This window comes from Larus michahellis, chromosome 12 (genome assembly GCF_964199755.1).
Source record: "Larus michahellis chromosome 12, bLarMic1.1, whole genome shotgun sequence".
NCBI lineage: Eukaryota > Metazoa > Chordata > Aves > Charadriiformes > Laridae > Larus > Larus michahellis.
In genome coordinates, this window is record NC_133907.1 from 9,111,449 (window position 1) to 9,136,459 (window position 25,011).

The following is a 25,011-nucleotide window of genomic DNA, read 5'->3' on the forward strand; positions in this document are numbered from 1 at the left end:
CTACTCTTCAGAATGAGCATTCAAGTCTAGCTCCAAGCAATGTGTGTACATCTATAAAATGTGACCGATAATCTTAAAGGTGATGAAATGAAACTGAAAATAGTAGCTTCTGGGTACAATGAAAAAAATATATAGTTGAAATTTTAGGATAATCACTATTTCCAGGCCACAATTCATTAAAAATGAAGCTTTCCCAGAGACTTAGCACCTTTGTATTTGCACTGTGATTAGTTATCAATAAGGTCTGTGCACTACAGGGAAGCCTGGTTACAGATGCACTGTTAAAATAGCTGAGTATTTTCAAGGTGCCTGTGATTTGTTAAATTGTTTTATAATTTAAACTTGTAAATCAATTTTTGTAGTGGATTACTGATGTTATTAAAGCAAATCCTCACTTTTGTGGATGCTGTGCTGGAACGTCTTCCTCACTCTAGATACACCACCATAGATTTTTGAGGTAGTACTGTTATTTCTGCTTGAAGAGACTGTTGGTCCATACTGTGAGTCTTGTCTGCAACAAATCAAAACTTTTAAACCTGTTTTTATTTACTGTTGTCCAGGGGTTAAATCTAGCCACTTTAGTGAAGTGCCCAATTAAGCAACAGGCACACTCTTTACTTGTACTTTTGTATATGGCTTACTGCAGTCCTCAGTTTTTCCCAACCCAACATGGCAAAGAGGCATTTGAACACATCTCCCTGATAAGGACCTTCTTGAAAGGCCACTTTGTGATGACTTGTGGATCTAGGCCCTTTCCAGGAAAAGCGGAGACTGAACGATGTTTAGATTAGGAAGGGCAGGGAGCTATGCCATACAGGCCAGATTCACCTATGGCTCAGCCTTGGACAACTCTTCTTCTCCGGCTGTGCTGGTTTCCTGTTTTCTTAAAAATTACCCAAGAATAAAAAAACCCAAACTCGTATGTGTTGAATACATGGTCTACCAAATGTGCCCAAGAGCCAAACAGAGCTTTCAGTAAGAGAAAAGTTTCCCTGCCCTTAGAGTTAAGTAGCCAAATGTATTTTACAATCAGACTTGATTTTTTTTTTTTCAGGTCTTAATACCCTGTTTCTACTTTCAGTTCCCTTTGGAAGCATCACTTGACTTTAAACCTTGTCACAGTCTCTTAAGCCACCAACAGGAGAGGTTTTCTGTTGTGATTCCTGTGCGAGTATTGATAAACAGTTTTCAGCTTGCATTTCTGGGGTTGGGGAAAGAAAAGCTTTATTGATCAACATACTATTTTCTGAATGTCTTTTGTGTATGCTGTGGTTCTTGAAGTTTACAGTTGACTTGTACATGCAATTGGGCTGAAATGTAAGTCTTGGCATCAGCATCTGAAAACTATTTTCAAATACACACATTGCTCTAATCAATGAGAAATAAACACACAGCAGAGTTTTGCCCACACCTGTTGTTTATGACACTTTCCTCCTGAGATCTAACAACGGGCATCAGTATATGTTTTGTTTTGGTGAGGTGCTGCAGCTGCTCTGAGGCTTTTGAGGCCTCTGTTTCTTATTTGAGAAGCTGAGCCACTAATTAGTTGGGTAACAAAGCCTCATTCCAGAAGCTTGCTGTGATCTTGCATTATATGCTCTATGAAACTTCCTCTTACTCACGCCAAGTTACGTATGTATTCCCATTTGAATCTGAAAGCAGAGACATTCATGGTAGAATTATTGAAAACTGTGTGGCATGGGGATGGTGCAAGTTGCACTATATATATTTTTTTTTTTAAGAAAAAGTAGCTCTTAAAATGACAGCCCATTTAAATGAAGGCCAATTAAAATATTCTGTTGTTGACACTTGCATGTCTTAGTACTGGGGAAGGAAGGAGAGAAGGGGGGCATAGGGGGATATATAGGCAAACATAGATATATGGCGAAGTCTGCCTTTATTTGTCATCTCTCACCTTGCAACAAACACACGCCACAAAAACTTGCATTAGCTTTAATCTGGATGTAAAATAATCAAAAGCTCTATATGGAGTTTTGGAGCAGAAAGGACTGCAGGTAGAACCCTCTGCTTGCAGAGATGCTTTCCTTATAAGGGCAGTCCTTGCCTACAACTTCAAGCCTAATGTCTAAAGAAGCTACACTTGTGCAGCGTAGATATACTTTCTTTATTGAACTGGGTATAAAATCTGATTTTGCAGATGGCATGTTCATAGTGGTGTCCGTAAGACATCACTTCTACTCTCTTCTTGTTAACCCACACAAATGGCATCTAACAGGTTCACTTTATTTACTTTTTCTGGATCTACTTACTTTCTTCTCCTCGCTGTCAATAACTTGTGTAAGTAATTATGTGCCTAAGTTGTTCTTCCAAAAGGACTGTATGAGGAAAACCCCTTCCTATGCTGGGATATTGCATAGTTTCTCAGATGACAGTCTAAATCTCCAAAGCAAATGATATTTGTGACTAAATTTTGTAAAATAATACAATTTAAATTATGTTGGCACTTAATTGTTGTGGTAGCTCGCAGCTCAGAGTGCAGCTTTTGATTGGCAAGATGAGAACTTCTGTGGCATTTGGGACAACTATCACCCAGCTTTTAGAGTTGGCAACAGCTGAGCTGGGAGCAGGGTTAGTGGTGACGCATTTTCTTTGGGAGCTAATCCCCACTTGGAATTTTTCAGCATATGAGAAAGCTCCGTCTGCGTGTCTCTGCTGTGTTTAAGTTTTGTGACATGCATTGGTATCCTACCAAGTGGATTCTCCAGAGCACTTCTGCACAGAACTGGCAGGCTCCTCCTCTTTGACAGCCTGTTTGCTGAAGTTGTTTACAGAAAAGAGAAGTTGTGTGGTGACAACTCAGGGTGTTTCTATTTTCAAAGATAGAGCACTCAGAATAACAGCTGCTTTTTTCTTTGATTTAAGAATAACTAAACAAATGCAGCTGATTTACCCAAGCTTCCCTGAGAGGCAAGCTTTCAGTCTAGACCTGCTTTGAAAAATCCAAATGTAGATCACTCTTCCACTTCTAAATGTATATTTCTTTAAATAGGCCACTGGTCTTCTGGGATCTAACAAAAGTTCCTTCAACTCCTTTATAGATTATGCCATGAGGAGCACGAATGAGCTTGGGCCTGTTGCAGAACCGCTTTGTCGGCCAGTTTGGCAGAAGGCTTTGGTTTTTTTGCCAACCTAAACACCAGTCTGAATTCTGTCTCTCCCATGAAGGACAAAGAGAAAGCCTGTATTCTCTTCTCAGAACTTCAGTTAGCATCCCGTACTGGGATCTAAGGGTACCAGCCAGCCAGAACCACTCTTGTAATTTCTGCCCTCTGAGCATGTGCTGGTCTGGCTCACAAGGGTTTGTGGAGTAGGAGAAAAAAACCTTAAGGGAGAATAAAAAAGGAAAGTCTGTCTCTTTGAATACATACCTACAGTCAGTCTTGCTCTTATGGATGAAAACTTACGTGAATAGGTAGTTACTCATGCAGGTATCTTTCGGCAGTAGTCCATCAGTGCATCTCTGCTTTGGATGGAAGTGATGTTTCATAGCTTAGTCTTGCGATAAGCTGTACTAACTTTGAAACTGGTGCTTATGCTTTAATGGGTAGGAGAAATCTAACAACAATCACACTATGCATGGGCATTTTCACTTGTGTTCAGTAGGGGGGGGGGGAAAAGAAACCTCACGATTAACAGTGAGTCCAATCCAGTTGACCAGAACTAGGGGGTTTTTTTGTATTAATGCAAGTCTGAATTCACAGGCTCAGTAGTGGGATTCAGACAGGTCTAGCCACCAAAAGCCCTTCTCCTGTGGAGCAACTGGGCAGAAGAGAAGTGATTAGGGCACAGTCTTGGCAGTGGGAGAAAGGAATGCAGATCCTCTGGGGCTGCAGACTGTGTTGAGTTCAGCTCTTATATGCTCTGCCTGATTACTTATGTTCCTCTGACAACATAAACCAGGAAGTGTCCTTCTTACACACCCAACAGAAAAATGCAGCAGGATGCGGGAAGTGGTAGAAGTCTCAAGTATTTCATCCCTCTGTAGGTTTGGTGGTTATGACAAAACAATATCTTGCTGGGAATGCATGCTCAGTGCTGGCAAGGCTGAGGCACCTCTGAATGTGTGCTGATGTAAAGCTCCTGATGTCGTGGGAGGCTCAATCTAGGAAACGTGAGCTCTGATAAATTGTAAACCCCTCCAAGGTCAGGCTGGGCATGTGTGCTTTGGACCTGAACGCTGAAGTCCTGCAATGGTGCTAAGGCAAGCTAAAGGAGAGTTATGTGCTGCATTTGCATTGGCCTTAATAATGATGGCATTGTAGTCTCATGCATTTAATGCCAATATTGTTATTAGTTATGACCAAAGGTCAACATGTTTGGCAATATAGAAATAGAATGGGGACAACAAAAATGATCAGAGAAGTGGGGACGCTTCCATTTTTATTTTTTTTTTAAAGAATTTTTCAGCCTTGAAACGGTGTTGATGGGTAACACTGTATAAGCATACAGATGCTCACTGTGGAGAGTGTGGAAAGGAAATGAGTAGCTACCATTTCTCTCAGTACAGCCAGAGAGATAGTGCGTGCACACACACCCCCCCGCCCAGGTCAAAGTATTTGTTCCACAGTGTGAAGTTAAATAATGAAATTGCTGCATACTTTTGACCTACACAGAGATTTTTGTGTCAATGATTTCAGGAAGTAACTAGACAAACTAAGGAAAAGTGCGTGACAATTAAAAGCAATAGTCTGCCTGCAAAGTCTGGTGCGTGACAGATCTGAGCTATGGGTTGCCTCAAATTTGAGTATGTGTCTGGGGAAAACCTACTATATTTGACTGACTTCTTATGCTTTTCCCCTGAATATCCCCTACTGGCGTCTGTCAATGTCAAGGTGCCCAGAGAGATGGATTCATAGATCTGTCCCGGTATGATGTTTCGTTTGCTTTAAAAATGTGGAGCAAGATAATGGATTATGCCCAAAGAGCTTACAATCAAGAGATAATAGATGCTTTAAGGCAGACTTCGTTCTCTCCTTCATCCTTGCTTTGCTCTCTTAACTTGTTATCTTGCAGTAATATGGAGCGTGTGCTTGTTTAGAGGGCAGCTGAATAACTGTTTTGCTAGAGTGTTTTAGTAATTGTCAGAGAGGCAAAACAGATTCAGCTTGTTATTCCTGTCCCTTTCCTCCAAAGCGTCATTTTGCATTACTGCATTGCTGTATTAAAAGCTAAAAATGAAAAATCTGAGGAATGGATCCATGTGACTCTTCTTAAAGAAATGCTATGGATGTGAGTAATTTGCTTCCAGCAGTAAACATAGCAGGCTTTGGCTAAAAGGCTCTTACTGTCAGAAACCTGATTTATTTTTTGCATAGTGAGACAATGCAGATGGTTTTTATTGTGACTGCACGGAACTGGCCTGTTTGATGAACCCCAGCTGCGTGACACTGGTTAATTTAGCCAATTAACCTGTATTAGGCGAGCTCACAGAGCATTACCTCTGTGCTGAGGAAGACAGTGGTGTGTTGCACTGCAGGATGCTGTTGAGAATTCTACCTGTGCAATATGAGAAGTTAGAGAGAATTAGAGCCCTGCTCTTCAACTTTTGCTAGAGAGCAGAAGTTCATTTCCCTGCAACTGATTAGTCCTCGTTATTGTTTGGATCTTTTCAGACTTCTAGTCATTCCATATCGTACAGCTAAATGCAGCTGACTTTATCCTACTGTTTGGTCATTATATTCATATCTATGAGATTAGATTTATTATAAGCACTTTTTTTCAAAATGCTGGCGCTTAAGCGGAAAAACAAACTTTCATTTGGTGCCACAAGGCATATCAGTGGGGAACAAAAGTAACATGCAGAAAAAAAAAACTTGTTTTACTTGACGTTAAATATATTTTCCCTCTCCTGGTTAGCTGAGTTGCATTTTGGGACACAGTTTGACCAGGTTTCCTTAGACTGCTTTGCAAAGGAGTTGGGAAATTAGTGTCTGACGTATTCTATGGTTCTATGTCGTAGGTAATTGTGAAGTCTTCAGAGTGGGGCTTGTCAAACTCTCTTAGACTATAGCCAGTATCCTCTGGAGCTATAACTGGGCTCATCTATGATTGTATGAACCACGCAACTTGCCGTATACCACTGCACAAGCTTCCTCAGCCAGCCAAAGGAGTCGTTTGTTAATATTTGAAGGATAATAAAGGTTTTTTTAGTGGCTTTTCCAGGTGGTGTGTGCTCTGCAGGAGGGAAATTAATGACAGTTTTCCTTTATTACATGGGTTATATTTCCTTCCTATCTGGTATGGTGTATGTCTGCACAGACACCAGTGCTGGCAAGTACAGTATAGGCTGCTTGCTATAGAAAGACTGTGAGACAGGTCTCTGTCTAAAGAGTGTTGAGAATTCTGTGTGAAATACACAACCTTTACGCCTACCTCTTTCTCTACTGATGCAGTCAAAGACATTGGTCAGAGAGATAGTCTCTCTTTCCTTTTATTCCCTGCGTTGTTTATTAAATGTCACAGTTCAAATCCTAACAGCTGGTGCTGCTGCTAAACGCTTCTGTGCTTTCTGGTCTTACTGACACTTAGGCCTTTGTGTCTTCTGCTACAGCCCCTTTGACACAGAGAACCTGTTTTTGTCCCCTGGAACCACTGCCAAGTTTTCTGTGGGTAGCAGGAAGAGCTCCTTATACAACTGGACCCCACCAAATACTCCCAGCTTCAGAGAGAAATACTACCTGGTGAGTATGCTGAGGAAAGCAAAATGCAAAGCACACACCTAGGACTTGATTTTTGTATTAGATTAGGCTATTGAAGAACACCCTCAGAAATGTGAAAATGTAGCACTAAAGGGCCACTACAGTTTATTTTGGGGGCTTTGTTATTTTTTTTCTTCTAACCATTTAGATTCCAGTTTAGATTTTGTAAAAGAAAAAACAACCCTGCCAAACATTCCTCTTGGCAGACAGAATGGTAGGGGTGTGGGCATCTGCTCTAATAGTCTATGGTAGGAATCAAACTAGGAACCATTCTGTCTCAGAAGCAGTGGAGCAAAATGGCATCTTAGAGGTGCTATGTGAAACAAGCCTCCTCTTCCTCAACCCCACTATTTGCCAAGTGTAGCCCATGGGAATAGAAAACCCTGTCCTCCTTCTCGTTCATTCAAGAGTGTATTGTTTTAATGGTTGTTTATATAATCCTGTTAATTCTGCCATACAGCTGAAATACTGATAACGTCATATATATGTTCCCCTAACATCAAGTCTAAGTCAGGTTTGGCATTGCCTCACCAAGGCAGCAGAATACGCAGTCTTCTTCAGAAAGGTTTATTACTTGTACAGGGTATGTTGGACTCTTAAAAATGAATATTTCCTCTAACCACTGCATTCACATCCTGTCCTGAGCTGGTGTGATAATGAAAGCTGCTTGGCACGGTTCTTCTTCCACAAGCAATTTTTTAGCTCTCTTGGTAACTCTCCTCTGAAAGATCTAAAGCACAGTTACTGCTGCTCCACTTAGTTCATCCAGTGTGCTCTTAGTACTTTGTTTCAGTGGTTTCTTTGGTCCAGTCTATGCTGGCCTGGCTCCCTTGTGCAGAAGAGCCCTGTGGTTTTGATTGGTTTGGGTGCATACATTTCCAAGAGCAGGAAACCATAGTTCTCTATCTTAGGTGGTATCTCATGCTTTTCAATTGTATGTGTGTTCACTTACGAATGTTTGCTGCAGTCTGTTTTGCAGCAAAGGCAGAACCAAGGGGATGTAACTGATGAAGCTCAGCCCCCCAGCATACTGAGCTACTTGGCTGCTTGTGATTTTGATATACATGGGAGAAGCAAGCCTCACAACCCTGCAGAGACAAGCGAGGCAGACTCGTTCAGCTCTGAGGATCAGAAAGTGGTAGAATCCAAAAATACAACTCCAGCTCTAGACCATAGGACGTTGCCATTGGTGATTATTCAAGAGACTGGTGCAGAAGAGCGACAACATCCTGTTCCAAATCGCACAACTCTAGATATCCTGAAGAAGACTCCGTGTGTGGATGGATTTCCAAATAACCCATCTGGTTTTCTGAATCGTCACAAAGGTAGTAGAGATTCTTTCAATCAAACCAGAAATCGCTGTCTGACAGAGCAAGAAGACATTAGCCAGAAAAGCTTGAATGCTGCAAATGACCTGAAACTAGATGGACAGATGAAGTCAATTGATAAGACTCTCCAAGAAGTGTTAAATTTGCTGAAATTACATGATGTGGGGCAAGCCCAACTGAAGAAATTGGAATACCAGGTTTCATCTCTGAGGGATAAATTAAAGGTATGGTAGTGTTTTACTCTTGGTAGATGGTGTAGCTTTCACTGTTACTCCTAAAACTGTAGGTGTTCCATGACCCTGAGGTGGGTTTGACTTAACGATGTATGGATGGCGTGTTCCCAAAAAGTAAGTTTGGCCACCAGAGGTCAGGCGTTACTCAGAAAAGGCAGCCTTGAGAGCTAACAACACAGGAGCATTATGTTGCACAGCACCTCCCGGAGACAGCCTTCAAATGCTGTGTGCAGATCAAGAATCTGGAAAAAGAAATTAAGAAACTGCATGCAGTCATAAGTGGAAACTAGTCTGGGCTAAGCAGAATCTGAACCGTATGTCAGAGCCTCTGCATTTTGGTTTGTTTCTAATTTTTTGGATGTTTTTCAGATTTAGTATACCTTGACATGACTGCATCAGTTCATCAAATCTAATGTTTCCCCAGGATCGCCCAGCTTTTGCAGGCAGTTCAGTCTGTCTGACAAGTTACGTGATGCTGAAAACTTTTCTTTCTTTAGAAGAAAGGTCCTGGAGAAGAGCTTGCTGCAAGCAGTGGGTTGTATTGCAAATTTGGTAGCATTGTAGTAGATGGGGCCAGTGTGCAGTCTTGGGAGATAAGATACTGTGATACTTCATCTAATGTCTGGAATAATAAATGATGTTAACAAGACTGCACTGTCTTCCTATTCCAGTGCAATCACTTTAAAAATAGAAATTAAAAAAAAACAAACCAAGTGTTCTCAAAGCAGCCTTTCCAAGGGGGATAAAGTTAGTGGCCCCATGAAATCCACTATTGATATTGAAGTTCTTGGATAATTTGCTGGAATGCAACAGACTCCTAAGATTGCTACTTGTAGATCTGAAACAGGGAATAAGTGAAAATTGCACTAATGGCAGAAGACACAGAGAAAAATCAGCGCTCGTACTAACCTTAACAGGCATGGAAATCCAAAGAGGAATTCAGACAGTTTAAAGTTTTAAAGAATATTTTGACTTTAGTTAGCAACATTATTTGGGGATCAGTGCTGTACCAAGAGCTAACTTTCCTGATGTGTTAAGAATGAAATCAGAAAAGTAAATTGATTTGTTGTTGAGCAATATGAAAAACAGCAAAGAACTAATGCAAAATGGCTTGATAACTACAACTAACAATATTTTTCCTTCCATTCCACCAACAGCCAAAGACACTTCAGCACAAACATTCATCTATGGAAAGTTTAATGGTGGAGACAGTGCTGGAAAGTTTTGACTTTTTAAACGCTGACTGTAGTGCTGATGAGCTTTCATTATTTGGAAGCATAAGAACAGCCAGTATCAGGTATGTACCTGCAGCACTTCATTACAGGGCACACGGGAAAGGGGTAAGGGGGGCTGATCCCAGCAGCACTTACCGATACACTGTACGTGGCTGAGTAACGATTGTGCAGAGCTGCTGTTGGTCTCAACATCCAGGATAGAAACCACTTTTTTGAATACTCTGCAATTCATAATTCAGAATACTTACCAGAATAAAATGGCACAAAACTTAAACTGAATTTGTGGAAAATTCCGCAGAATGATACTTGCAGGCTATGGTGGAAGGTCCAGCACGTAGGACTGCAGGAGAGAGGCTTATGGGGACAGTGCTGAACAGTTCTGCACTAGTGAGGGAGAGCTACGAGTAACTTATAGAGCTCTTCTACCTGCTCTTTCTTTTGAATTCAGTTTTGCAAGTTGCGTAGCACTGAAGATTACATTCCAGAGCTATGAGCCTGATCCCGGGAGACTTACTACACTCCCAGTATCATTGAGTTGGGAGAACACCTAGGGATTTGTCTGTTACCTGTGCTGCTTTTGCAGTTTACCCACTGCAAATGAGCCAGCAACTCAATTCACATTATCTGGAAGCATCTTTTACTAGTATTGATTCTCCAAAATGGGATTTTGTGGGATCAACTGATCTGGTATTAGTGTCCTGGAATGAGTTTTAGAAATAAAGTCCTCATGTTTTTAAGAAGTGTTATAAATGCAATAAAAAATGCTGTTATCTGTTAAAAGCCACCTGTTTTGTACTTCTGCAACTTGAAGGCTGCTATTGAGACTGCACATCTTCATATTTTTTTAATGATGAGAGTTTTAATCTTTTTTTTTTCCCCCCTCATCTCAACAGCACATACAATGACAACACACTTCAGTCCCTGAGCTGTGACACGAGAACAGAAACAAGAGATGTAACTACTGGTGATGACAACTTAGACACACTTTTGATAACTCATCTGAAGCTGTGCAAAGGTCTCTTGCAGGTAAGGAATAGCCTATGGGTTTCCAGGGCACTGGTTATAATTGTTGAGTCTGATTACAGACAAAAGTGAATATGTAGCTGGGTCTCTTATAAAAGCAGAAAGACTCAGAGTAGAAATTGAGTCCAAAAAATGCAGCATATACATGTGTATGCAGAGAACACGTCATACAAAACTCTGCTGCTTTTTTTCAGCCTCTGGGTTTTGCTGGTAATACCTTTGTGCCCAAAGCAGGCCACTAATGCAGTAGGACAGATTTGGGTTGGATTGTGTATCGATAACAGGTGATCAATTTTTTAATGAATGAAGAAAAAACTAATACTACTGGAAAGAAACTGCTAGCATGTAGGGCAAGAAAAGAACTCTTATCTTCCCTTGAGACCTTATTCCTCAGATAATTTTGGTTATAGTGCTCAAGTACGTTATCGTACTCAAGTATCACCTCTGATGTGGATGGGCAGCAGAGGACAGTATAACTGCTGGTATTGATCTGCTACACAGCTGTCAATGGACAGGGGCAGAGAAGAGTGTCAAATACCAGACAGCCTGTTCCAGCATAATGTGGTTTGTTCACCCTGTTCTGCTGAGCAGCTTGGCGCTCACAAGTGACCTGTCCGTGCTGTGATGGGAAAAGAGGCCTTTTGAGAGCGGCTGGTGTTTCCTCACAGATTTTAGAAGTTTGATTCTAAGAAACAAATCCTCATTCATCTTGAGCTTGATACTGCCTGTGTTTCAGCTACTAAGATATGCATGTTGCATTTCAGAAACTGACGTCACCAAATGTAGCCCCGGTTGTCCAAGAGAGCATTTTGGAAGAAGTATCAGAGCAGACGCGAGTCCTGGGGGATGTCTTGGATATGTCTGTTGAAGAAAGTGAGTAACTGCATTATTCCAAGGCATGCCAGAGATGTGAGAGGTACAGGTAACTCTGCTTGAGCTTCCCCAGATACGCCAGGGTTTCATTCTGAATTCCTTAACAAACATTCACATAATTAAAACAGCTCTTATAAGCCTTGTTTTTTCTAAGAATCTAGATATCTTTTGTTTGGGTTTTTTTTTTTGCCTGCAAGGAAGGAAAAGATTTGAAGAAGTTTGGCTCAAAGAAATAGTAGCTCAACTGGTGGGTCTTAGAAACAGAGACGTTACAAATGATGGAGTTTGTGGCTAAAGAACAGCAGAATAGCCTTAATAAAATCCTTTGTTATATCTATGCTTTTACTTAGTAAGCAAACAGCCCGACTTCTCTACATATTTGCAGGAAAAGTTTGGTATGCAATTTTTCCCATCTTAGGCCTTCCCCCTACCAAATTCTTCTATTGACTGTTGGATATGACAGAACGATAAAGGCACAGTGGGAGACTTCAGAGGCTTTTGTTCTTGTCTTGGTAAATACAGCAGCAAGAATGCAAATTTTAGTTGGAAGCACTTGCTGACAGATTTTATCCTGAAGGATGTGGGAATAAACTGTTCCCCGGAGCCAGGCTTTGAAGGGCCTTTGGCACAATGTGATGAGGAAAGTGTAGGAGTCTCAAATGCAGAGCACAAGTTCAACATCTCTATAGGTAAGAGTGAGAAATGACAGGGTTTAAATGACAGCGAGAAACCACAGGGTGTTGCTTCAAGTGCTCTTCTGAAGTGTTTGCTGAAAGAAAGCCTGCCTCAGCCTGTGCACCTGAGGTTCAGAGTTCTCCACTCGTGAAGGTACCTAAGACAGGATCTCTAAAATGCTTAGAAATGGCACGTCTCCTGCCGGTAAAAGTGGAAACAGTTAAACTCACAGAATGTTCTTCTGAAACTTGACTCGGATGCTGAGATAAAGTAAATAACGAGAGGCAGGAGAGCTGCTAGGCGTCTCATTCAGGTCTCATAATGACAGTTTAGGAGCTCAACCCAAGCTTGGTGAAATCAATGCTTGCAGATGTTAAAATACTGGCAGCAAATTTCCAGCTTTGAACAAAGCCATCTATATAATGCAAATACACATTATGCAGACACTCTAGATATGCCATCTGGTGCCTAATTTCTCATGTAAAATCCAAAATCTGCTAGAGCTCACTAACTTTGTAAATTGTGTGGTTTTTTTATTTTATTATTTGGTTTTTTTAGTTATTCAGAAGACTAAGAAGAAGAAGCACTATCTGAAAATCTGGAGTGATCTTGCAGAGCCTGGCAGCGTCCTGTTCGCTTCAGCAGAAAGGTTCTGTCATGCACTAAAATACACGTTGACGCTCAAAGTGAAGGAAAAATACCCTGGTCAATTAGAAGCAGGTACCAATCCATTCCTTGAACACAGGGCCACTCTGGTTTCATTTTATTGCACAGCTAAAAATTGGCCTTGTGCATTTTACAAAAGAAACTTAAACTCTTTTTTTCTTGTTTTAAGAAAACTTATTTTCTTGTTTTAAGCAGCTTACATCTAACCAACCTTTCATTTTCTCACTTGTTCTCTTCTGTGTTACTTCCAGTGCTGCAGAGGTTGCAAGAGCAGATCGTGACCTGTGACGGGTTGCTCCCCTCTCCGCATCTCCAGACAGAACCAGTTACTTTATTCCAATTTTATAGCTACCTGGAGAAACACCACATCACCAGCCTGGAGAAACACTTGGGAAAACTTGCGAAAGAAGGTAATGGCAGTGCTTGTCTGCTTTGATTGAGCCCACAAGCTCAGCAGCTGGCTGCTGCTCGCCTGGTTACTGCTCAAGATACACTTTCACAGCAGCAAACTGCCCCACCATTGCATTGCCAATTTGTTGCCATTTTAATTCCCGTTATGACCCTGCAAATTTAATTAGAATAGGAAAGGCATGCTTGACTCCCACGGCTAACCAGGTAGAAGCAAAACAGGTGTGAAGATGGGTTTATCTTAAGTGCCCTAAAAAGCAGCGGGTTCTGCGATATTCTGTTGAAGTTGGCAGCAATCTAGGGCTGAGTAAACGTCTGTAGCTTCGTGTGACTATTGCAGCTGTAATCAGACACAGATAATAGCAATAAAATTTCAGAGGTTATTACCGCGCATTTTCTAGCACGAGGTAGCCGGTGTCTCGCTGAAGCCTAGTCCAACAAGTGAAAGTACTTTAAAACTTTGTCTGTCTCAGAAAAGAATTATTTTAAAAGCAGTCCTGATATTGGCTGTTATCTTTAGTCTTATTTTGACGCAGATAACTCATCTGGTGGGAGACTAAGAACTTCTGCATTCCTAGTCAGTGGAAAACACCTGGAATATTCTTCAAATTGAAACTGACAAACTGTCAATCCAGTGCCTGGTTTCTTTTTTGCTTTTTTTTTTTTTTAAATGTGGAGGATTTTCTGTTTGACCAGTACAGCAAGATCTTTCTGAGATGTTTAAAAGTATTTTCCTTGATCATGTTTTTCTTATTTCAGGACTACTCTGTTTGTCCCAATGTCCAAAGGTGCAGGAGTTGTTTTGCACTGTGTGTTGTACTCCAGGCACCCAGGTCCTAAAACGAGTAGGGCTTTGCCGCGCCTTGTGAACTGATATTGTGAAATAATAATCTCTGCTCCATTTGTCGGACAGTCTTGGCATAGGAGGAAATGGAACAATGCCAGGGAAAGAAGACAGGGTGGTCAAAGGGGCAGTCGTCCCAATTTGCTTCCTGCCATGCTCAGCTTGCTCATTAGCCATGGGAATAACTACACGTGGCTACAAGAGATAGAATTCGGGAGGAGTTTGTCTTCTCTTGATAAGGCCTTCCTTTGTCAGTCAGTGAGGTTGAGTCCTTTCGCTTGCAGTGATGCTAATTGAGGAGCTGCAATGCCCTGGGCGGCTGAAGACTCTTAAAAAGCTGAAGGGAAAGCGACTGAACAGACTCCAACCTCTACCGCAGACTTTGCGCCTACTCGGGATTTTACAGCTGGATGACAACCACCGCATCAGCAAAGCAGCCACGTCCTGCCTGTCCCGCGCAGCAGCAAACAAGAACTTCAGGGGACAGGTAAAGACTGCCGTTCTTACCGGCTTTTCTAAATAGGTGCTGAAATACACAAAACTTGGTTTATCCTAGAATAGCACTATTGTCCTCTCCGCACTTCATTAATCTATTAACTAGAACCTAAACTACAGCAGTGCTCAAGTGATCTGTCTATATCCTTTATTTACGCTCAGATATGTAAAACAGTGCTTACGTCGATCTGAATGCAAGTGCTTGATTATGCTGAAGTTTATAAAGCCTTTCTCCCCACACCCCCCCTCGCCCCCTTCTGTTTTTTCGTTAGGCTCTCCTTCTTTACACTGATGCTTTAACTGACTGTGATGCAAGACTTCAGCAAGCTGCATGTTTGGCCCTTAAAAACCTCCGAGTAAGTATTTACAGCTCTCCTTTTGATGTGTATGTCTGGCCAAAATTGCTAGATACAAAAGTGTATCCAAGGTGCGAATTTTTTAGGCTGGTGTAGGGTTCCTTTTTCAGCTTCCTTCTATTTGGAATTTAATGAATTCTTTGGCTACCAAAGTGCCGAACTATTAATGCTATTATACAGAAGCCAGCGGGCAGAGGGAGCTGCAGGCATCTTGGAGTGTCTCGGTTTGATCTGACAGGCACAGGACAATGGCAGAAAGGATGTATTCCAACTTCTGCCACATTGTCAGTGGTGAAGGACAGCAGGCACTGACCGGGGCCATCCAGCATGTACTAAAATGAGCCACAGTCAGCGATACAGAGAGTCAGCTTTAACTATAAAAATGTAGAGTTAAATCAGTTCATCTTTTTTTTTTAACAATAGCTGATTCTAGTCAGAAAACAAATGTAATGTTTGCATCGCCACTACAAGGTGTCACAATAGATTTAAAGCTTTCCAAGAGTTATAAGTCTGCAGTGAGTGAGTTTGCACACGAGGGATTATTTTGAGTACAGTTTCTGCAAACACGTAGTCACAAGAGAGGCTCAACAAATCAGAGTCTCATTCTCTAAGTCAGATTTGCAAAGCAAGTGTTGTCCTTGCACAGCTCGCATTAACTCTTTCAGTGAAGGTCCTGATTGTTTTATGCTAATTTAATGGTACCGCAGCGGTGAATTGTACCCTTGAGCTTTTACGCTTTTGCACACCCTGAAACAGGAGAGAGAATAGCAGAGGTGAGATCATGCTCAGAAAAATTAACTGCAAGCTGGTATGTTGGGGGAGAAAAGAAAGGTCACAGTCGAATTCAGATGCAAGAAGAGACGTGAGTTAGTGTGTACGTGTTTACCGTGTAAAAACGTTCATCTCAACGCCTGCTGAAAAGCTACTTTTGCAAATGTTTCTGTTCTCAAACAGGGTGTGGAGAGCATTGAGCAGGTTGCCCACCTGTGCCAATCTGAAACAGAGGAAGTGAGAAACGCAGCCAGGGAAATGACGCTATCCTTTGGTAAGTCTTTCGGACAACTTTAGAATATACATTCTGAAAAAGTAATGTGGAATAGTGAGACCCAGAACAGGCCTGAAGTTCAGCCTGAACACGTCTAGGAAAATGGAGGTGTTTCATGAACAGCTATTTCATACCATTAAGATAAACTTTGTACCACATACGATAACCAAATGCCCCCATTAAATTTGTCGAACCAGACCAAGGCGATTACTGTAGGATAAAGTGCTTTAAGAACCACTGGACTTTTTTAAAAGGTGGCAGATAAGCACTGACAGTGCTGACAGAGTACTTCTTAGTAGCAATACTGGCATCAGCAGTTTTCTCCGAGATTTTGTAAAGAGGACATTTGAACCAGGCAAATCACAATAAAACCTCTTCTAGCCCTGAGGTCAGCTAAACTGATTTAGAGACCTTCTCCGTAGCAGAACAACAACAGACTCTTTGGGCCCGGTAATCTCTTCTAGCCACCTACAAACTGACTGGTTACTTCTGATTTTGATGTTTCTACTCTTCTTCAAATGGTTCCACTCTGAATACTGGAGGGGCAAAGAGTACAAACAAAATGGATTTATGCTGGTTCGTTACCTGTCGCTTCACCTGAATTCAGTAGCTCTGCAGTGGAATTGAGCTGCTAACGAGATGTCAGTGTTCCCAATGTGCCACTCTCCAGGCATTTGTACTTGTCCTGAGCATTGCCCGGGCTAAATACCTTCCGTGCCCCGCTGCTAGCGAGGATTCCGGCTCATCTAGAGCCAGTGATTTCCCTGTTCTGTTCCTAAAAGCACTTTGGTTCACGTTTAGTTCTGGGGATCTCCGGACTTGCTTCACAGAAACACGTGTATTTCAAAACAAGTTTTCCAATTGTGATGGTTCAAATCGTTCCACTCATGTGGAAATGTTTACAGAAAGCCTGATTTTCCATGGGGGCTTCTAGCAGTTCTTGGAAAACTATTCCCTTGGAGGTGTGCCTGTCACTACTGGGAGTTCTTGTTAGTTCTGAACAGGGTCACAAGAGAAGTATTTCTAGAGTATCACTTTTCTCTGGGTGTTTCTAACTGCTTCCTCTTCCTCAGCATGGGACGTACTTTCTCTTTCTCCACAGGTGAAAAGGGACGACAGGCCTTTGAGAAAATGGACAGGATTTGCTGTGAATTGAGAGAAACTGTACAGCAAGAGGCTGAGATTGAAATCACAGTATTTTAGTAGTGGAATATGAGGAGCTGAATCGCACCCTCCTCACAGCCACATCTGGGTACCTGAGGATTTTGTTGCGTTGTTTATCAGTGTCTGGTTTACTTACGCCCTGCTCTGTACCTGCTGCACACTGACCCAGCGCAGGCGATTTCCAAAGCGGGAAGAGTTTGCAGCCTGCACGGAGTAGACTGGAATACATCTTCTTGCTGTCTCTCAGCACGAGGTGAACTATCAAGTGCTGGACAGATGAAAACTAGGATCTCTCAGAATAAGGAACCAGGTTCTCTCTCGAATATTTTAAAATCCCCATCTCGCTGGAATTATCTGCCCCTGCTCAAACTGTAAGTCAAATATGATCTATTTTCCCATAAAGTATTTTACTAATTTGGCATTTCTCAGAGGAGAGAAAGGATCACTCTCCAACAGGCTATCTAGAAACTAGCAGACAACAGATTATTTACATCAACTGCCGCATACATTAGCAAAACCTAGCAGCATTGCTTAGTGGTTTCCTTCTTTTGTACAATTTAGTTGCAGAAGAAAAGCTTGTTACTGCAAAAGCCAATTTCTTCATAATCATTGCAACTCAGGACAGGTTTGAGCAAGGACTGACAAGGCTGCAGTGAGCGTCTGTCCTCAGCAGTTCACAACAGGAAGGTATGTCTTGTATTTGCCCTGTGTAGGTCTGTCCAACATGTGCACAGCTCTGTGTAAGTTGTTTTGTTGTGTTTTAAAAAAAAATTTATTCATTTAGTCATAGATCAAGACTCCTCATAATCACACCCCTGCTGTCAGGCTCCTTACTCAACATTCAGTTAACCTAGTGGAGGGTAGCCACAAAGAGAAGCCTGGCTTCAGGTAAAATACTTGAAAGGGTTTGGCTTGTGTGTATATATTTTTTTTTTTATATATGTATATTACTTTTCAGTATTTATTTGTTGGATTTCATACTGTTTTCTAAAATTCTAATAAAACATTTGAGACAAGTTCTTGCAAGTACTTCATACCTATGTGCTTGTAGCATTGGGGATAGGTATAAGGCAATAAACCCCCAAGGGAATTAAGATACTTAACTGACCCACATCTCGGGCTCATACACAGCATGTCACGCACCCACTTCTCTATTCTGTCGGTGAGAAGCTCAGGCTCGTACCGTTGGGACAGGCTGAGCTGCTGTTCTGCCACTGGGATTTAGTTTGCTTCACAGCTGAAGTCTTTACTCTGAGCAGCAGGACCGTGGGGTCTGGGTCCTGCTGTGCCACAGCAAAGTAAAACTTCACGGGCTGCTTATCTTTGACTGTAACTCTGCTTTTAATTTACAGATTTATTTAAAAGCAGGGGAGAGAAGTTCTACTTTGGTAAGTTCCCTGCTTCCCCAGCCCGCTCTTCCCCTCACTAGGAGGAGAATGGGAAACAGCCGGGGACGGGTAAGAGCCGGGGCAGCCCGGGCAACTTCTTGCCTGAGCCCCAGCCAGGCTTTGGAGCCCACGGGGGAGGTGCTGGCAGTCTGAGGGGCAGTGTGTGAAAACCCACCACAGCTGGGTTAATGCCACTTGATGAAGCTGCTGAGCGTTCTCTCTTTGTGCACCTCTCCTCTGGCTGGGGCTTTCCTTAAAAATATAAAAAATAAGGTAACTACTTTAATCCAAACAAGGTGGAAAGTGGATGGCTGCAGCTGCTGCAACACAACCAGGTACGTGACTGTATCCCTGCCAAACACAGCTTTGTGCTAAGGCGCGACACGTTTATGCTTGAGAGTTACTACAGTTTTTGTACTGCCCTGGTTCCTGGGCCAAGACAGTTAAAATTTACCTGTTTAAAGTGAAAGACTAGAGGAGGGAGATGTATGTGTCAGGGAGAAACGGGGGACACTCATCTCACTTACTCTTTTGCACTGGAGTTGTGACCCACAAGTTCTTACAGTAACATTTAATTCACTTTCTTCTACAAAAACCCCCGCCAACTATCATGCCAGCCCACACTTACCAGTGACGCAAACAAGGAGCCAGGGGCTCCAGCTCTGAGCAGACAGGAAGCAATAAGACTCATGTACATTCTTTAAAAAAAGAATTTTATTGTTACAACTAAAATGAGAACTGAAAACTTGTATGGGAAATTGAAAAACTGTACAATTTTACTATAACCTGTGAGGTCTTTGCAGTGGCTTACACAAAAGACAAGATACCTGAAAATGTATTATACCAAAACATTTAGCTTTTTTGTTTTTTTTATTTTTTTAAAAAAGTTTATTCTATGGCAATCTGTAAAAAAGAAAGACCTGATGAGTAAATATTTGCTTAAGGCATATAGCAGAGCAGCTCACTAACTTTCTAACAAGTTTAACATGGATATTTGTCCATTTTCCAAGAACAGGTTAACCAATACACCCACTTTGAAACGCTACTGGATATACACACCCGAACTACTACATACATATACAGGACATCAAAACAAAAATGTTTACAGTTCAGTATTATAAGCCTTATACACACCTCACGGGGCTTGTGGGCCATTCCACTGCCTCTCCCGGGCCAGCCTAAGTTCTGGATGTGGAAGAGATGAAAGAAATGGCAGAGTACACGGGCAGAAAAGGGGATGTTTAAAACTTTATCATCTGCAGAAACTTTCTCTTGGTAGAATAATTTGCGTGGGAATTATTCTGGATTCAAAGGAAGGATGCTTTGCTTTCCCGTCAAGCCTAAAATTTAAAATATTCCCTCTTGGGAACAGTATAGAGTTTGGGGTTTTTTGCTTTTAAATGGGCCGCCAGTTCAGGAGCCTGGATTTCTGCAGATCAAAGCTTGCTACGGCGATCTGGCAAAAGAGGCCTTTCCTCTCCCTCCTCCAGCACAGCCCTGAAGGCAGCACAGTGAGTCTTACCCCAGTGAGCAGAGGTGCGGTGTGAACAGGGCTTACGGAACTCTCTGGAATGTCTGTACTACACTGACTCAGCTGAAATGAACCATGCGAAACAACCGGGTCACACTGAGTACGCAGAAATTCAATAGGAAGTCATGCCAAGTATTAGGCGAGTACATGTTATCTGATAAACACCAAATCGGTCTATCGCTGAAGAGACTTTCAGCAACACCCTTTGAACCACAGCCACTTAATGATCAGGTCATGCAAATATAATCTGGGCACATCAGTAAGCAGAAATAGAAGTTCTTTCACCTTTCAAGCACATGGTATTGAATCAGGACACTAGAAGACTTTACATGCATTTCAATACGAATGGGGTACAAACGGTGCCTTGGACCAATATTCTACCGGATGATGGAGAGAATAGTGGGGACAAAGCAATCACATACTGTATCTTAAATACACAGATGAGCCATTATATATTACCATTTTTCTATACTTATTTTTCATGTTTCCAATAATATAACTAAATATTGACTGATTACAACATTCCTCCTTTCAAGTACTGGTCTGACCAACAGTCTCACAGGTAAAGTATTGATTCCCAGTACTACCTGAGGATTTATTATTGTACTTTTGAAAAGCCCTTGATGCAAGCTTAACAAAACATAAAATAGAAATAACTCCCCCCCCCCCCCCATTCACCAACTCACTGAAGGCAAAGAGCTACACCTACAGACAGCTTTGCAAAAATAAATATGGAGTGGAGAGAGACTTCCATAAGACACTCCATAGCGATGTCGGCACTGAGAAGGGTGGTTAAGTGCTATCCATCTAGAAAGCCATTAAAAATAAAAAGAACTGCGTAGTAACACTGTCGCAAACCAGCTGTCAGGGGTTAGTTTCGCTCACTACAGCGTTCAGTAGTGAGTTTACGCCTTTCCTCTGCCCCATGAACCAGCAAAGAAATCTTTGCTATTATTGTTTAAACTATTAATAATTTGGTACTACCACGAGGAACAGCATTGACTGAGACTCGGTGCAATGCCGCCTTCCAGTCACAGTTCTACCAATGCACCCGAATCCTTATTTACAAGCACGTTACGTGATGGGAGCCCTGGGCCTGCGGAGCAGCCCCCCCACCCCAGCGGCACAAGGCGGGCGCAGGGTGGCAGGGGACAAAGCCACCCATCGTGTCGCTGGTGGCAGGAGAGTGACAGCCCTGGCCGCGGAGGCGCAGGACTCGCCCTCTCGCACGGCCCCGGCCAGTAATTACTGAAGAGCGTATCTTCAAGCTGAACTAAAGCCAGTATTTTAAATCTTTGCTTTAAAAAAAGCAGCACACACAAACGCTTGCATCGTGAGCCAACTGGTACGTTCACAGACCAACATGTCTTCTGTGGAACGTGTGATGGGTAAGGAAGCTGCCACAGCATTAGTTGCTCTGGATTTATTGAAACGCTTCCCTGCGCGTGGCCTGCAGTGCCCCCCGGCACGTTACCTCTCCGGCCCCAGCGGGAAGCTGCTGTTCCTTACGGAGCAGGTGGAGAGTGAAACTGCGTTTTACATTCCAAATGATGAGGTTTCAGAACTGGTCCTTCTGAATGCCAACGGCACAGCTGCAAAATGCTGGTGGACACGTTTTGGTTGAATTTCCCTTCCTGTTTCTCTCCCTCCCCTCAACCTCTCCTAACCCAGAATAGAAAAGTAAAAACAGTTTTACGAAGGATGGTGCAATGTAAATAGGTGTATGTGCAAGTAGAGTGCAACAAAAATTAATGAGGAGATACACTTATTAAAAAAAAAGAAAAAATAAGAAGAGCTTGACATGTTGGGATACCCTGAGCAAATGCAGAAGCCTGTTTCTATTAGCATGTAAAACAATAAGCTCTTTAAGAACAGTTATGCCAACATTAAATATATCAATACCACAGGCACTGCCCACAACTCAGTCTTTAATGATGAAGCAAGTTAAAAAAAAAAAACAAAAAACCAAAAAAAACCCACCACAACCACCGCTCCCCAATGCCCTCCCTTCCAAAAAGTTTACATTCTTCAGGTATGTGGGTTTCTTTTTCTTTTTTTTTGGGAACTCATCAATAAGTCATGTATTTGGTTACAACACTTAGAGAGTACAAGCAAGTTTCACTTGTGCCTAGTTTTTATGAAACACAAAAGAAAAAGAACTGGCTTTTTAAAAAAGGCTAAAACCAACAATGTGTTGTAATTCTATTATTTAGTTAAAAAAAAAAAAAGAAAAAAAGGAAAACAGACTATTTGGCATTTTCTCTGCTTACTCCTGAATATTTTAAGGCCCTGAGATTAGAATATTATGTTCTTGGGACCACAGGGCTGGATAAAACCCTAGTGCATCATTTCTTTCTTTAAGCCCTAACCAAAGTTCTGGCCTTTCAACCTAAGATCTACCTCCACTGAGACAAGGCTCACGCGCCTCAATTAGCTTTCTTTCAGAGAAGCTTATTACAAACCCATCAAATCATTGGTGTTTTTGGCAGGGTGCATCTTGCTGGCACGTCCATCAATGAAAACACACCCTGTAACAGAGATAAGCTCCTGCCGTGAGGAAAGTGAACATGCATATATTCACTAGAAATGGCTTCCAAGTTGTCATCATGTTCTCATCGTCCTCTTCGGAGTTTTCCGACTTCATCGACTCTTCTTTGTGGGGTGAGAGACGCAGGTTTTCACCAACAGTTCTCCTCCGAATTTCAGTGTCTTGACTAGTGCTTAAGGACAAAGAAATGAATGTTCAGTATCGGATTCTCCATTTGGGAGAGAAGCCACGCAGGCTCCGCGAGAGCACGGCCTCACCCTCCGCACACCACGGACAAAACTGCAATCTCTTGCTAGCGGGAGCTGCAGCAGACGACAAACCAAAGCCTATCACTAATTATTACAGTTCAGAGTATTAAATTACAGGTTTAGAACACTGCTTGTCATCAACAGCCACGCTTGGGAGTATTTTGTGCCCTTTAAAGACTAAGCTTAGTTTTAAACACCCCCCACCCCCATTGCTTATCACGGATCTGCTACCTGCACCGAGAGCAGCAGTGAACTAGCACAACCCAAACCTACATCCAGGTATGGAGAATGTTCAGGTTCTAAAACCACGCACCCACCCAAAATGTCAGAGACTGATGGAAGTCTGGCTGCTCCTGCAGCCGTAACTTAGAGAGAGCGGCTAAATGCACTGCCGTAGCTTTTAATGATGGAACCAACCATCTCTTCAACCTTTAGTGCTCTCTTAACGTGGTTTTTGTTTCTAGATACTGGACCTCCACCCTGTTGGCAGTATTCTGACACCCAAAAAGGCTTCTTAACTGAGCATGAACTTTTATAGAACTTCTTCCAGCTGAATTCAGAAAGCAGAGCGCCGCCGTGCTGTGAGAACCAGTGGGGTGGTAACCAGCAGGGAGATGCTTTGCAGGGGGATTTCCTAGATATCTGCTGACAGCATAAGTACAGAAGAACTGGGGAATCTTCCATCCCAGAACTAGAATATCTGGGCAGGAAAATAAACATGCTTAAGACTTCTGCTTCTTCTTGCCTCACCTCTGCCAGCACAGTGTCTATTTCCCATCCCTCCGTTGCCTCCAGCCTTTCCCACATCCTTTCCCATCAGACCGCTCCTCTGCTCTATTCCCTCCCGCTCCTGATGAACAGTTTCACTTTCCCACTTTCCCACTGTCCCAGACACGAGGACAAGCGCGATGATCACAAAGGAGGCCTGATCCTGCAGCACCAGGACTGGTAGGGAATGAGGGAGCTCAGGATTCCCATCCTGGCATTTCCTAGTGGGCCTGAAACATCGCATGAGGTAGGACTTAACTTTAGCAGAGTAAAACACAGACGTCTAGTCCACGCCAGCCTCTGCAATCAATGAAGATGGGCAGTTCCAGAGAATGACTCAACTCCAAGTTCAGACAAGTGACTATAATAAATTAAGTTAATTGAGACTGAGCTTTTTAGAGCTGGACATGTCTTATGTTCCTCTAAGCTACACTGTGCAAAGTACTTCCAGGAAATCATTTATTCACTGAGACAGTCAGGTTTATATAGCTAGTGAGAAGACACAAGACACCAGCTTTAAATCCCTGCTCCTCATCAGGCGTGGAAAGCACGAGCTGGCACCTCACACCCCAGGCAAATACTCCGGTAACAGAAACATATTGTCACAGAGGGAAGAAAGCGGGAGGTGCTACCGCTGCAACAGTCCCCTCTTTTGTAGCTAAACTGCCATTTGTGTCCATTCCTATTTCCAAGATTTCCTTTCTTTTTAGTAGACATTTGGAATTCAAGTATTTCTCTTCCAGAATCTGCCCAGATGAATTAAGACAAATCCTGATCAAAACATTGTTTCACTTTGAGCAGGGAAATGCTTCCATTTTATCTCCTTGCCTCCAGCAGAATCCGGAGGGAGAAAACAGGTTCATCTCCCGGCCCCGGCCCCCTTGCTCTGCTATGTGAAATTAGAGGAGGTTTATTTTGAAGAAAGACTATTGGAAACACATCTCACTAATCTCCAGTTCCCAGAGTCACACACTCCCCCATGGGTTCAGCCAAATCAAATACATCAAGCCTGCCAGCTGCGTCTGTTGAAAAGGCTCTAGGAGTTCTGTGGACAATACTAAAACCTGGTACTTGATTCCAGTATTCCTATGGGAAGCTGAACCATCTAGTGGGGAAACTTTACGCTTTCCCTTGGCAATCCCTGGTAGGTATCGGTTGGTTTGGGTTTTTTTTGGTTTTTGTTTTTTCCATTTTTTTTGTTCTGTGCGGCATTCAGTTGGTTGTTCTGACTAGAACTAATGAACCTGCAGGATGCCAGCAGCACCAAGGCCTGCGGATTTCAACCAGTTCCACGCCACTCCGATAAATCGGGAGTGACACCTAGCGGCTACGCGGGCAGGAACCTTGGCTTCCCTGCTCTTCTCCCGCTCCTCTACACAGCGTCTCTGCACGTTTCTTAGCCCTTACAATTTAGGTTATAATGACAGGTAGAAAAGTTCTCTTTTCATGAGCCCCCTCTACTCC

General features: G+C 42.5%; 2 protein-coding genes across 25 annotated transcripts in view; one reads left to right on the forward strand and one right to left on the reverse strand.

The window, feature by feature from the left end:
• RIPOR3 (RIPOR family member 3) overlaps positions 1-18,080 on the forward strand; it is a 53,265-nt gene extending 35,185 nt beyond the window's left edge. For all 15 annotated transcript variants that reach the window (XM_074604832.1, XM_074604824.1, XM_074604834.1 and 12 more), the window contains 11 exons: positions 6,572-6,701; positions 7,687-8,271; positions 9,438-9,577; positions 10,409-10,541; positions 11,303-11,411; positions 12,645-12,806; positions 13,004-13,162; positions 14,289-14,491; positions 14,772-14,855; positions 15,810-15,900; positions 17,003-18,080. In XM_074604832.1, the coding sequence (XP_074460933.1) occupies positions 6,572-6,701; positions 7,687-8,271; positions 9,438-9,577; positions 10,409-10,541; positions 11,303-11,411; positions 12,645-12,806; positions 13,004-13,162; positions 14,289-14,491; positions 14,772-14,855; positions 15,810-15,900; positions 17,003-17,103 (1,897 nt within the window). In that variant the 3' untranslated portion in view covers positions 17,104-18,080. The remainder of the gene's footprint in view (positions 1-6,571; positions 6,702-7,686; positions 8,272-9,437; positions 9,578-10,408; positions 10,542-11,302; positions 11,412-12,644; positions 12,807-13,003; positions 13,163-14,288; positions 14,492-14,771; positions 14,856-15,809; positions 15,901-17,002) is intronic.
• Positions 18,081-19,144: 1,064 nt separating this feature from the next.
• The window catches only part of PTPN1 (protein tyrosine phosphatase non-receptor type 1), a 46,207-nt gene continuing 40,340 nt past the window's right edge, over positions 19,145-25,011 (reverse strand). For all 10 annotated transcript variants that reach the window (XM_074605744.1, XM_074605749.1, XM_074605742.1 and 7 more), the window contains one exon: positions 19,145-22,703. In XM_074605744.1, the coding sequence (XP_074461845.1) occupies positions 22,496-22,703 (208 nt within the window). In that variant the 3' untranslated portion in view covers positions 19,145-22,495. The remainder of the gene's footprint in view (positions 22,704-25,011) is intronic.